The sequence below is a fragment of the Cimex lectularius genome, unplaced genomic scaffold, assembly GCF_000648675.2.
Source record: "Cimex lectularius strain Harlan isolate CLEC.00 unplaced genomic scaffold, Clec_2.1 scaffold42, whole genome shotgun sequence".
NCBI classification, from domain to species: domain Eukaryota; kingdom Metazoa; phylum Arthropoda; class Insecta; order Hemiptera; family Cimicidae; genus Cimex; species Cimex lectularius.
Window position 1 is genome coordinate 2,683,419 of NW_019392754.1, and position 15,079 is coordinate 2,698,497.

The 15,079-nt window shown below is 33.7% G+C and overlaps 1 protein-coding gene across 1 annotated transcript; it reads right to left on the bottom strand.

The window, feature by feature from the left end:
• Positions 1 to 13,631: 13,631 nt before the first annotated feature.
• On the bottom strand, positions 13,632 to 14,363 carry LOC112127029. The gene has a single exon (XM_024227296.1). The coding sequence runs from the start codon at positions 14,340 to 14,342 to the stop codon at positions 13,653 to 13,655; it is 690 nt and encodes a 229-aa protein (XP_024083064.1). The 5' UTR covers positions 14,343 to 14,363; the 3' UTR covers positions 13,632 to 13,652.
• Positions 14,364 to 15,079: the final 716 nt, after the last annotated feature.

Below are 15,079 nucleotides of genomic sequence, written 5' to 3' on the forward strand. Positions count from 1 at the left end.
TTTAAAGGTCTACCTCAGGGAGGGATCCTTAGTCCTCTTTTGTATGCGATATATGTAGCGGAGATTGAGACCATCCTCCCTCCAATGATCGAATAAACCTGTATGCAGATGACCGCTTATCAGTCAAGGTGTACCAAGGATATTGCAATGGCTGCGCGATCATCCTCTCTTTGCCAGAAACAAATTTCCCTTTTCCCGTAAGGGACGGTCCAATTTGCTACCAACGGAGGCGGTTGGGGTAGCAAATGTCAAATTATTGGGATTTAATTTATTGGGTTGTCCGGAAAATAATGCAGGATTTTAAGTTTTCATTAAAAAAAATCTATATAAAATATTCTGTTTACGTTTACAGGATTACTCATTTGTATGAATGTCNGATTAAAGAACATTGCTTTAAAGTAACTAGTTTCTTTTTTTTTGTTTAATACCAAAATCCTGCATTATTTTCCGGACAACCCAATAGAAACAAAATTACAGTTGAATTACAATTCCGTTTTGTTGCTCAAAGTTGAAAAAATATACATCCTAAGACGCTTCACTAACAGTAAGTGGGGAGACTGTGCAGATGGCATGCTATTTTATTGATTGAATTTTACAATGTTTTATTTAATTACAATCATATAATACTACCCTGCATAATATTTGCCTCTCCTAGACAAAAGTACAAATATACTGATATGTAATAACCTTGAAGTAGGGGGCGCCGGTGGCTGCGAGAGTTTAGCGGTTGACACGGCTCTCATCACTGTAAGGTAAAGGTCCCGGGTTCGAATCCAGCGGCCCTGCGTTCGACCCCGACATACTTAGAAATGAGCTTTTTTCGAAAACACCGGCACCTCCAGGGTTGATATAACCTCTGCTGTTGCGAACCCGCGTTAGAAATTAAATACATTTAATTAATTAAAACATCTAAGTCTTGAAGAAAGTGATTTACTTTTCGAAATAGAAAGAGTTCGAAAAAAAAATTCTGGCTGTCATTCTGGTTGAATTTAAATAAAACAGCTAAATATTTTATCGTTAGAAAACTAACAATATGTAACCTCTGCTGTTGCGAACCCTAGTAAAAAAAACTCTAGCTGTCATTCTGGTTGAATTTAAAGAAAACAGCTAAATATTTTATCGTTAGAAAACTAGCAATATGTCACCTCTGCTGTTGAGAACCCTAGTAAAAAAAAATTCCAGCCGTCATTCTGGTTGAATTTAAATAAAACAGCTAAATATTTTATCGTTAGAAAACTAGCAATATGTCACCTCTGCTGTTGAGAACCCTAGTAAAAAAAATATTCCAGCCGTCATTCTGGTTGAATTTAAATAAAACAGCTAAATATTTTATCGTTAGAAAACTAACAATATGTAACCTCTGCTGATGCGAACCCTAGTAAAAAAAATTCTAGCTGTCATTCTGGTTGAATTTAAATAAAACAGCTAAATATTTAATCGTTAGAAAACTAACAACATGTAACCTCTGCTGTTGCGAACCCTAGTAAAAAAATTCTAGCTGTCATTCTGGTTGAATTTAAAGAAAACAGCTAAATATTTTATCGTTAGAAAACTAGCAATATGTAACCTCTGCTGTTGCGAACCCTAGTAAACAAAAGAAAATGTAAATACTAGCACAATAAAATCATAATACATTTAAAACATATTACAAATTTAAAATTGCTTTTAAAATGTACAACATTTTTTTAATTGTATCCTTACAGCCTATTTGGGAGAATGATTAGACACATGTCTAATCTTTTTTTTCGACCTAGTATTAGGAAAAAATTGAAATAGATGATCCTTCTTATGAAAAGTTTATATCATTAATCTAAGGCATAAATTTTTAAAATTGAAACTTTATAGATAATTCATGAAATATAGATAAATAATAATTGTTAGGAGAAACCCGAGAGGAATTTGTTTTATTTTACCGCAAGGTTAAACGATGTTTTATAACATAAAATTCACTCCAGAGGAAAGTTTGCATAATGTCTGTTCGGACCGAAAACACCCTCTTGAGTTCCGGTAAGCCGAAAAAACCCATAACTCCATTTGGATAAGTTAAAGCGGGGGCATAAAGAGATTTATAAAGAAGGGAAGAAGGGCGAGCATTAGGGAGTGAGAGAAGGCAATATGTTATGTGTATCTGGGAGAGAGGGATTCGGCTTTCCGAGACCTTATCCGTGGCACCTTTCAACCGGTTAAATCTAGCGTAGGGCCTACCGTGTAATTTGTGTAATGCATATCTAATCCGAGCCTCCCTTTTTGATTGATTTGTGCAGGTCCATCCATCAGCCCTCCAACAATGCCTCGGGTTAAGAATACACAACGGAGGGAGGAGCGGTTCAAGTGACAACCGCACTACACTCTATATTTCAGCTCTCAAAAGCCCCTTCCGCAACGAAAAATCCTTTCTTATTCACTCTTGTTTCAAAGGGGAACTTTCTTCCCAAAGTCGTTAAAAATCTTTCATAACAGGAGTTTCAGTACTGTGACAAGTGTTTGTGTCCTATTTTCTTCCAAAACGATTACAAGAAAAAACATCTGTTAGAGCCACTTTCATTACGTTAATAACTTTTGTCAAACAAACTTGAAAAATAGACTATATTTAAATAAAAATCCATACCAGTGTATATACACTGAAAAACTCATTGTTTTTAAGAATTATTAATAACCAAACTGATAGTTAAATCTTAATTTTTTAAATCCCAGAAGTGACAAAACACGACCTGTTTAGTGGTTCAAACTGAAAGAAAATGTTTTGGCCTTAAAAGCCCATTCCACATAATCAACAAAACAATTGGCAAACAATATGAAAAAGAGACGTTATTTAAACAAAAATCGAAATCAGAGTGCATGTACTAAAAAATCAATGTTTCAGAGTTTTATGAATAACTAAATTGATAGTTAAATCCTAATTTTTTAAATCCAAGAAATGACAAAAATACGACGTGTGTAGTGGTTCAAACTGAAAGAAATGTTCTCGCCTTAAAAGCCTATTCCACATAAATAATAATCGAGGCCAGAGTGCATTTACTGAAAATAATCATTGTTTTTGAGTATTATTAGTAACCAAATGGATAGTTAAATCCTAATTTTTTAAATCCAAGAAATGACAAAAATACGACCTGTGTAGTGGTTCAAACTGAAAGAAATGTTCTCGCCTTAAAAGCCCATTCCACGTAAATAATAATCGAGGCCAGAGTGCATTTACTGAAAATAATAATTGTTTTTGAGTATTATTAGTAACCAAATGGATAGTTAAATCCTAATTTTTTAAATCACAGAAGTGACAAAAAAACGACCTGTGTAGCGGTTCAAACTGAAGGAAATGGTCTAGCCTTAAAAGCCCATTCCACATAAATAACAATCGAGGCCAGAGTGCATTTACTGAAAATAATCGTTGTTTTTGAGTATTATTAGTAACCAAATGGATAGTTAAATCCTAATTTTAAATCCCAAAAGTGAAAAAAAAACGCCCTGTGTAGTGATTCAAACTGAAAGAAAATGTTCTGGCCTTAAAAGCCTATTCCGCATAAACAATATTACTTTTGTCAATCTGGGAAAAGAGACGTTATTCATACAATCGATAATTGTTTCAGAGTATTATTAATAACTAAATTGAAAGATAAATCATAATTTTAAATCACAGAAGTGGCAAAAAAACGACCTGTGTAGTGGTTCAAACTGAAAGAAAATGTGCTGGCCTTAAAAGCCTATTCCACGTAATCGATAAAACTTACGCCAATCTGGAAAAAGATACGTCATTTAAATAACAATCGGACCAGAATGCTTATATTAAAAATAATAATTGTTTTTGAGTATTATTAATAACCAAATGGATAGTTAAATCTTAATTTTAAATCACACAAGTGAGAAAAAACGACCTGGGTACAGCTTTTTCCAAATAATCAATAAAAGTTTGGAAAATCTGTAAAAAGAGACGTTATTTATATAACAATCGATATCAGTGTCCATATATTTAAAAAATTCGATGTTTTTGAGTTTTATGAATAAATAAATTGATAATTAAATCCTAATGTTTTAAATTACAGAAGTCAGAAAAGGACAAGTGTTTGCGTCCTATTTTCTTTTCAAACGATTACAAGAAAAAACATCTGCTAGAGCCACTTTCATTACGTTAATAACTTTTGTCAAAAAAATTTCAAAAATAGAATTTATTTAAATAAAAATTCAGACCAGTGTAGATATTCTCAAAAACTCATTGTTTTTGAGAATTATTACTAACCAAACTGATAGTTACATCCGAATTTTTTAAATCCCAGACGTGACAAAAACAAGACCTGTGCAGTAGTTCAAACAGCAAGAAAATGTTCGTTAAAAGCCATTTCACATAACCACGAAAACTATTGGCAAACAATATGAAAAAAGAGACGTTATTTAAATAAAAATCGATACCAGAGCGCATATATTGAAAAAATCAATGTTTCTGAGTTGTATGAATAACTAAATTTACAGATAAATACTAATGTTTTAAATTACGGAACTGATCCAAAATTTCTGTGCAGTAGTTCAAACAGAAAGAAAATGTTCTGGCCTTAAAAGCCTATTCCACAACAATAATCTTTTGGATAAACACACATTTCTCATAAATAGACCACTTCGTCCAGTAGGGCTTGACAGTCTATACAACCATACAATTTCGTTTTTTTTTAAACGGTCAAACAATAATGATAATTCTACTAAATATTTACGAAATCTTGTTTTGATTTGCGCTTTGCGAATGAAATTTAATCTCTATTCGTAAAATTCTTTCTTCTTGGATGAAAATAAATTCTCATAACTAAAGGTGTTTTTCGCTCTTGACAAGATGTGAAACATTTTTTACTTCTTTCCATACGTGCATACGTGCTGGAGGGTAGTTAGTGCTAAATTCTTTGCATATTTGTGAATCCTTTTTAGCTCATAAAAGATACTCTACATGTTTCCAACATCAAGAACAACAAACTGGCACTATTTCTACTCACTCAAATTGTTTGGTAGAAATACTTTGATTGAATATAAAAAATATTTTTTTGCTTTGTCTAAATTCACTTTTTTTCCACATACTACATGTATTTGTTAAATTTAAACAATGTTTGTAAATCCCAGGCCCTGAAGATGATCCCGATAAAGATCGAAACGTTGGCACGATAAAGAAAATGTTTTTCTAAAACCTACGTCACACCAGACCGCATCTCACGATCTCCCAATAACCACCGACTAACGGTCACTAATCACCACACATTATCATTACTTAATTATTCTGAAATCGTGAGATGCGGTCTGGTGTGATGTAGGTTTTAGAAAAACATTTTCTTTATCGTGCCAATGTTTCGATCTTTATTGAGATCATCTTCAGGGCTCAAAGTGTTTGTCTTCTGTGTAATTGTGCCATTCTTGCGTGTCGTGTTGAGAGTGCCTCTATATGCCTATATAAACATAAAACAGCAAAATCTCATTGGCCCTTTGAACCTTTTTTCAAAAACCCTTTGAGTGAGTTAGAAATACTTTGATTGAATATAAAAAATATATTTTGCATTGTATAAATTCACGTTTCCACATCCTAAATGTATTTGTTAAATGTAAACAATGTTTGTAAATCCCAGGCCCTGAAGATGATCTCAATAAAGATCGAAACGTTGGCACGATAAAGAAAATGCTTTTCTGAAACCTACATCACACCAGACCGCATCTCACGATTTCTTAATAAGTATTTGGCTAACTTAGTAGCTTCTTGATTTAATTTTTATTTACGTAAATTGCATAAATTTTTCTGAAAGCGATATTTGTCAACATGGTTTATACTCCTGAAACTTCTCCGGTTTAATAATAAGGTTATTCCTTGTGAAATAAAGAAAGGTTAATTTCATTCATTCGAAGGTAGGTACGTCTATTGCGCCTTTTCCAAGTGGATAGACAAAGATCGTTTGGTGGAGCGGGGATCATTGTTTAGGACAAAGCAGTGTCATCATTCTCTCGGATTAAGTAGTTGAGAAGGAGTCATTTGGGGAGAAAAAGAAAAGGTGGGGTTTTCCCTTCTCAAAAGGAATTAATCCAATGGCCCTCGAGTTTTCTAATTGAGGCAAAGTCTCTTTTCTGTTGGAGCACCCGCTAATTCTTGTATCAATTAAGGGCCTTCTCGGTCTTTTTAACCTCCTTTCGGAAGGGACGGACGGTAATTGGCAGGAAAAAAAGAGGAGCCCTTCCGATGCATCGGTAATCAAGGGGCCCTTTTTGAAAAACTTCCAAAAACAATCTGAAGGCTCCTCCTATCCTGATCGTAATTAACCCCCTGAAGGGAAAAAGCTTTGCCAATTTGAGTGGACTTTAATTACTCTCTTTGGTAATGACAGGAAATGGTAAACCAAGATTCGAGTCAATTTGTTTCTGAATGTCGCCGTTTCTTTAATTCCAAATACTTGAATAAATCAGTGGAGAACGTTGGCTCTGGTGGTCTTTGAACCGTCCACAAGTCTGAAGCACCCCTTAACTTAGAGAATCTAATTGTATAATTTCTTTAAATTAGCAAGTTTGATTAATGAAATCGTATTTTTCTATAGTCAGTAAATCGCAATTAGTTCATTCTGAAAATTTATTTATTTATTTTTTAAATTTGTATTTTTACTCCTGCATAAAAATGCTTTCCACCGAAAGTTCGACGGTAAAATGGAATATTAAATAAAATTCAATAGATCGCGCAGTCCGATTGACTAAAATAAAATCTTTCATTTAATTAATCTTTATGTAAGGTATGGGTTGAGATTGAAAAATGGCAAAAAGGAGGGAAAATTCGAAAGGTTGGGTTGAGGTGGGAAGTTGGTGTCCGAGTGATGGAAGTCACGAGAGCTCAAGTGGTAGAGCAACGGCGAAGGTCGTGGGTTCGAATCCCGCTCATAACACTGATTTTTTATTTAAACCCATAACTTACATAAACATTAAATACAATTTTGAAAATATTTGAATATTTTATCAATCTGATACAACTTGACGAAAAATTAGGAATCGAATATTCTGAGAAGTCCAAATAAATACATGATACACTGACTGTTTTATCTCAACCCATACCTTACATAAAGATTAATTAAAATTTTGAAAATATTTGAATATGTAATTAATCTGATACAATCTGATGAAATATTAGGAATCGAATATACTGAGAAGGCCAAATATATCAATACATGATAAAATCTGAAATGATGAGTTATTTTCGCGTTAGTATTGAAAATCCAACTGCGGATCCTAAATTAACCATCGTTCGTCTTCTTTAATAGCACAAAAAATAAAAAACTTACCTGCATAAAAGACTCCAAGATGTGATCTTATCAGTAGAGAAACGTTTAAAAAATTGTCGAAAAAGAGTTAATTTGTCTAAAATACCTACGTTATGCTGCAATCAGACGTATGTTCCCTTTCTGAAATTATGGCACATAATGATCGGCGTACGAAAAAAATCATACAGATCAATATCGCTGTTACCGACAGTTTCTAAACTTTCCCAAAATAAAACCGATTGTACAATAAAAAAAATCATCGCTGATCATTTAAAACACTTAGTGGTCGTTGAAGGTAAAAATTCTAATTTTTATATGTTTGGATGGTTTGTAGGTTAACAATCGTTTTATCGAGAAGGATAGGATAATATATTATGATATAATATTTTGTTATAATTAATTATAAAAAAATAACAGCACATATTTAACAAAAATTGTTTACTTCGTATTGAATAGTTCACACATGTCATTATTTTTTAAAGTTTCGTCGAATGAATTTTTGAGATAATCCGATAAATATCTACCAATTCCGTTATACTGTTTTTCTAGAAATTTAACAGCAACGTTAAAATGAAGAGGAGGAACTGGTTTCCGTTCTGGCACAGTAGCCACGGTCTTGAAATTTTTGAAACTGGTCACATCGACACTGTCCAATGATGCTTTACAGCTTGATTTGTCTTTCTTGACTGTGAAATGCACGTAGAAACTGTTCTCTCCGACACTGACGTCATAGCTACTAATTACACCTACACTTAACACAACATGAATAGATGTCCTGACCTTGTCGAAGCCGAATTTCAATTCGTTCAGATGGACGGGGAAACTGACGGAAACGGTCTCGTTGTCTTTTTTCAGTTCAACAGGGCCAGTCCTTGTAAGAGTGGTCATATTCTTCAACCAGCCTCCCTCTGCTTCCAACGTACCTGGCAAACGAAGTATCACCACTGACATTACGAAATCTTGCTTCATCTTGGGTAGCGATATCTTCGGCTGCATTCCACTAGTTGTTTCCTGAACGAGTTTATTAACCATGTCCTCGACTGTCCTGACATGTCCTGTTTTTTCCGGTCCTTCCTTCTCCGCCAAATAGAGCCCCTGGCCCAGGGTCAACACGGCGCAAAGAACGGCACACCATACAAAACCGAACTTGAACATGGTGGATATAATGAAAAACCCCAAACGCACGTCGCTTATATAGTAGTCCAATTTAAGGCCAATTTTTTTTTCACGATATGAATTACAAACAAGATTACTGAAGTGGTTTATGATCACACTCATGAACATATTATAAAGTAATTTTATGATAATGAAATTGCCTAAAAAAAGCAAATTAATTATTCGACATTTTATCAAGACACTTTCGGGAGTCACTTGAATTACGCACTTGTAAAAATGATTGCTAAAAAGTTGCGAAATCGAAAGTACTCTTTTATTCAGTAAAGAAAAATAATTTTTTAAATCAAGGTTAATTTCTTAAACAAAAAACAATAATTAATTGTTTAAAACAATATATTTCAATTGCAATGCATGTCAGGCCACGTCCCTGGCCTCTCTTCAAAGCTATAATACAATTTAATATCCAAAAATATTTATTTTCATTAAAGCAGGATCTTTACATATTATAACTACTTAAATAAAAAATAAGTGCATTAATGTGGACGAAATAAATAGGATGGAACAAAGTCAAATTCTTTGCTCATTAAAGTGTGCCTGTGACAAGATCTATGTTGTAAAAACTATACAATTTTTTTTATGAGGGTTCGCTACAGCAGAGGTTATTTCAACCCTCGGGGTGCCGGTGTTTTCGAAAAAAAATCCCATTTGTAAGTATGTCGGGTTCGAACGCAGGGCCGCTGGATTCGAACCCGCGACCTTTACCTTACAGTGATGAGGTACCTTTACCTAAACCCTTGCGGCCACCGGCGCCCCCAAAAATTAGAAAAAAAAAAACAGAATAAAACAACACGAAAAACGTTATAAATCAGCAAAACCATACAGGATTAGCTCAACTTGTTTTCGACACTAAACATAAATTTGAATTTGAAAATGTAAAAATTCTTATAAAAGAACTGATGTTAAACTCGTTAGAAACTATATACATTAATGATTATTTGGAGGTCGTGAGATGCGGTCTCGTGTGAAGTAGGTTTTAGAAAAAAATTTTCTTCATCGTGCCAACGTTTCGATCTTTATTGAGATCATCTTCAGGGTACATAGTGTGTTTGGTTGTTGAGAGTGCCCACACACGACACACATCTACACAGAATACACTTTGAAAGCGTACAAATACTTTGATTAAACCTAAAATTTTTATATTGTATAAATTCATTTTCATCTCTTACACGTATTGTATAATTTAAAAAATGTTTATAAAGCCCAGGCCCTGAAGATGATCTCTATAAAGATCGAAACGTTGGCACGATGATAAAAATCTTAGGGCTTCTCGCCAATATTTTACAACCATGACCCGTATAAGAACGAATCACTGTATGTGTGGTGCTCATAAGCATAAAATGGGACGTGGGGAAATCCCTAATTGCGCCACGTGTGATTGTCTGGAAAATTTAAGCCAGATGGAATGCCTAGAATACGATGAAAACCGACGTAAGTTCATTGAGAGAATTCATTCTCTGGAGGGACTAACACGGTCGTTTTGTCTGGAGTCCCTCGTTTCCACAGGCAGGGATGGCATATTGAAACTGATTTATCTCTTCTTAAAGGAATGCAAAATTCACGTATAAGTGGGGGGGGATTATGTGTGGGTCGAGCATGGCTGTGGGTTGGAGCCTCGACTTGGCGGTTCTAGGTGCTTACTTGCCAGTCATGCTCTACAGAAGCATGGGTAATATAAATTCATACACCCAAAAAAAAGTCTAGCTTGTTAAAAGAAAACACTTCGATCTTTCGGAAAGCCATGTTGGGCTTTGCAAAGTGATAAACATATATCTAACAAATTTCTGATATTTTTACGAATACATGTCAAAGATTATATCGCAACTTTTCTTTAGTTTGCACTAGTAGCTAGAAATATCATATTTTTAACATAAATGCTTTGAACAAAACTTTGAAATTATATTAGTTAAACTTTTAATTTAATTATTGTTTCATTACAGATTACTCTATATTTACCATCACAGATTAAAATAAATATATGGCGGGGTAGGGTGTATTACCCCAAATATAGTTGAACGTCACGGGAAGACAGCTACTACTGTTATACGAACGTGACGTTTACAAATTTGAGAAAATCTTTCCTTATTTAATTTTTTATGATGGTTCGCAACAGCCGAGGTCATATCAATCCTCGGGGTGTCGGTGTTTTTGAGAAAAAGCCCATTTGTAAGTACGTCGAGTTTCGAACTCATGCCAGATGGATTCGAACCCAGGCCATTTTACCTTTCGTTGAGAAGCGCAGTGTCAACGCTTAACCTTGCGGCCAACGACGCCCCCTCATTCCTTATTTTAAAAACTTCAAGTGTATAGTAAACATTTAAAGATACAAGAATAAATCTTTATTATCTTAATTGACAATTTCGTTCAATTGAACAGAAAGGTTTGCGAAAAAAAAACCTTTATTAATATTTAATTATTTTTCTTTATTTATCATTGATTAGATTACTGCAGATAAAAGACCGGAGAAGCAAAGTGTAGGCCAGTATGTCATGAATGTTCCGCTTGTCAATTTTAATTTTGTTTCTGAACAGCGCTATATGCGATCAGGTGGTCATCAATGATGCTGTGGACCAGCTGCTCTATTCAGCAAGGATCATCGGGAAAAATAACTCCCTTAAAATAGCCATTCCTTTTATACAAACACTTAAGACATTGCTACGAACGATTTTTTTTTAAATTTGATATATTAACCAATCAGTTTAGTTAAGTAAGTGTAAAAAAGTATGTAGAAAATTTTCTTTTCTAAATAAAAATGTTAAATTCTTATTGTAACTAATGTGACGTTGGTCTTTCAACGCCACAATCAATAAGGGTACGACAGTTCCAAAACTCGGGGATAGGAAAGGAATCGGAAGTGGACCAATAAATTAAAAGGAAAGGATACGGGGAACGATAAAATAAAACAAATAAAAGCACGATGTTGAAACCAAATTAACTGAAAATATAAAATATATTTACAAAACGTATATACAAAGCAAACCCAAAATTGAACCATACGACGAATAAAATCTTTTAATTATTCAACTCTTTAGCTTCCACCTGTAACCATACAACCACACAATCGCTCAACTCACCCTCGTGAGAACTAAATTATAATATAATTTAATTCTAAAGATTGGCACTAGATTAAGCAATAGGTTTCGAATCTGGAAAACACCTGATCTGTTTTTTCCAGTGTAAATTGAATATCCCCCCTACTGCAACCTTCCACCACTCAGCATTCTAATATGTAACCTATTCGCCTTTCGGATTATCTCCGATAGTAGGGGTGTTCACGATTTTTGTGCTAACCCTGTTAAATCCGGTGAGATCTAGAAAAATTATGACGTAGACATAGCAGAGTGAGGTCAAAAATGTAGTTACTTTGCTATCCGTTAGGGCATAGGTAACAGACATGGCAGCGAATTTTACAGCTGTTTTTTGTTTACACGTATTTTTATTCTTAAATAAGTGTTAATTAAAGACCTATAGATTTATTTTGTTAATTTCTGACCTATCCTTATACTCTCATTCATAGTAGATACATCCTATGTCCTATAATGTTGTAGACTGTTAAACGTTAGGATACAGGTTAGGTATGTCGGCACGAATTGAAGCGTGTCATTTGTTAGTACTTTTCGAGTGCATTTTGAATGAAATAGTTGATTAATTTTCCTTTTATATTAACTTCTGGCAACTTACAATTTAACACAAAAGAAACCAAAACAAACAACAACAAGCTTTCAAGGAGTGCTATAGCTTTATTTTTGGTTCTACCAATCGCCATGCGCAGAACTGCTGAAAAATTAACGTTTAAAATGTTAAGAAAAGAAGGGGGCGTTCACGATATTATTGGACATTTCTCTATTTGAGTTGACACGAGTTACAAACATAGTGAATACCCTTAGTGTCATCCCCAAATTGTTAGGGCTGACACTGAGCACTTTTTTTAGGGCATTTTTTTATTATCATTGAAGACAAACTCTTTGTTAAGTCTTTAAACATGGCTAGTTGTAGTCAAAAATTATTGATTTTCGACACTTCTCCTGTCCTAAGGACCGTAACGTAGGAAGGGAAGAAATTAGGTCGTTATGTGATAATTTGAATTACTTTTTCCATACTCAATTAATTATACACAGTTTTTTCGAAATGAAAAATTTGTGTCACAGGCGGGATTCGTACCCATGATTTTCGGCTAAATACGCCGATGCTCTACCATTCGAGCTACCGTGACTTCGATCGCCCATGCCAAAAACTTGTCATTTCGACACCCCGTTTTATTCCAATTGTAAGCAAATCTTGACTTCATATAGAAACACTTTTTATTAACGATTGTACTACATTAGCCTGTGTACGATTCACAGGTGTGATTCTAGATCAATACTAACTTTTTTAATTATTTTATAATCTTATGCGTAATTTATAAAGACTCAATTTATATAATTTTTTTCGTCTGCTTACATTTGCCGCGATTTGCTTACAGGCGTAACTTCTCATCTCAACCACACAATTTGAATTTTCCCTCCTTTTTGCCATTTTTCAATAGGTGGAGTTCAAAAGTTAGTGTCCGAGTGGATCGAAGTCACGATAGCTCAAGTGGTAGAGCAGCGGCGTATCTAGCCGAAGATCGTGGGTTCGAATCCCGGTCGTGCCATTAACTTTTTTATCTCAACTAAAAACCTTAATTAATTGTAATATATTAATTGGTCAAGCGGACCACGAAATTAGTGAATTTATATAATTAACCATAAGCCGATAAAATAATTAAAATATTAGTACTAACACTTTTTAGTTTAAGCATTTTTATTTTATTTATGGCAAGATGATTCACGTTATTGTTGGTAAGAACATTTATTTCCATATGTACAAATATGTATTATCATCATTGATATGGAACGATGTGTAAGGTGTTGAATGTATTCGGTTTATGATTTTTCGTTTTTCAGTAGAAATGAATTGTGAGAAGTATAAAATTTATTATGTAGTAAATTATTTTCACTAAACATTTCGAATAACTAATGAAAATATTTTGTGTGTAAAACTTACATATGAACTTTTACATTTCGTCATTTCTGGATATTCAATTATTTATGCTTCTTTTCTTATGCAACTTCATAAAAAAAGTGTAACTGGAATTTATCATTACTAAATGGTATTTCTGTAATATTTATGTTGGTATTATTAATGTGTGGTATAATTAATTATAAAAAATATTACAACACATATTTAACAAAAATTCTTTATTTACATATTTAATAGTTGACACATGACATTCTTTTTTAAAACTTCATCGAAATGATGTTTGAGATAATCTGATAAACTTTTACCAATTTTGCCGTAAAACTGGTTTTCCATTAAATTAACCCCAACATTGTAAACATAGGGGGTTACTTTCCGTCCTCGCACAGTTGCCTTGGTCTTGAAATTTTTGAAACTGGTCACATCGGTCTTGTCCAATGTTGTTGTACAGCCTGATTTGTCTTTCTTGACTGTGAAACGCACGTTGAAACTGTTCTCGCCGACACTGACGTCAATGCTACAACTTGCACCTGTACTTAAAACAGAAATCTTGATCTCGTCGAAGCCGAACTTCAATTCGTTCAGACGGACGGGGAAACTGACGGAAACGGTCTCCTTGTCTTTTTTCAGTTCAACAGGGCCAGTCCTTGTTAGAGTGGTCATATTCTTCAACCATCCTCCCTCTGCTTCCAACGTACCTCGGAAATTAATTATCATCACTCTCAATTTGAAATCTTCGTTCATCTTGGGTAGCGATATCTTCGGCTGCAATCCTCTAGTCGTTTCCTGAATGAGTTTATTTACCATGCCATCGACGTTTTTTTCCGGTACTTTCTTCTCTGCCAAATAGAGCCCCTGGCTCAGCGTCAACACGGCGCAAAGAACGGCACACAGTACAAAACCGAACTTGAACATGGTGGATATAATGAAAACCTCTTAATGCACGTCGTTTATATAGTAATCCAAACTAAAGAGATTCGTGGAGTGGTTTTTGATCAGTGCGTAAATGCTATTAAGCAATTTTATTATCATAAAAATGCATATAAAAAAGCAAATTAATTAGTAGATATTTTATCAAAATACTTTCGGTAGTCACTTCAGTTATGCACTTGTAAAAATAATTACTAAGAAGTTGCGCAAAGTTCTCTTTTATTCAGAAAAGTAAACTTACTTTACTACTTTAACTATACTTATTTAAATTTCTCGAACTAAAAATAATAATTGTTTGCTTAAAACCATACATTTCAAGTTCAAAGCATATCAGGCCACATCCCTGGCTTCTCTTCAAAGTTACAATATTATATATCCTTAATATACATAAATACTAATTTTTATTTTAAAAAAATAAAATAAATAAACAAGTGCGGTGATTTCGACAATAAGAGACAAAATAAATAAGATGGAACAAAGTCAAAATGTTTACTCATTAAAATAGACTTGTGACAAGATATTAATATATAATTTAAAAAATAAATAAATATATAAAAATAAAAAAATTAAAAATCAGCAAAACATACAGCATTGCTCAACATCTTTTCGAGACTAAACATAAATTTGTATTTCAAAATGTAAAAATTCTTGTGAAAAAACTTATTTTATACTTGTTAGTCACTATACAGGGTGTCCCATTTCCTTCTGACGAAACTCGATTT

Coding starts and splice junctions, on each gene's coding strand:
- LOC112127029 (XM_024227296.1), bottom strand. CDS start 14,342: ATGTTCAAGTTCGGTTTTGTACTGTGTGCCGTTCTTTGCGCCGTGTTG.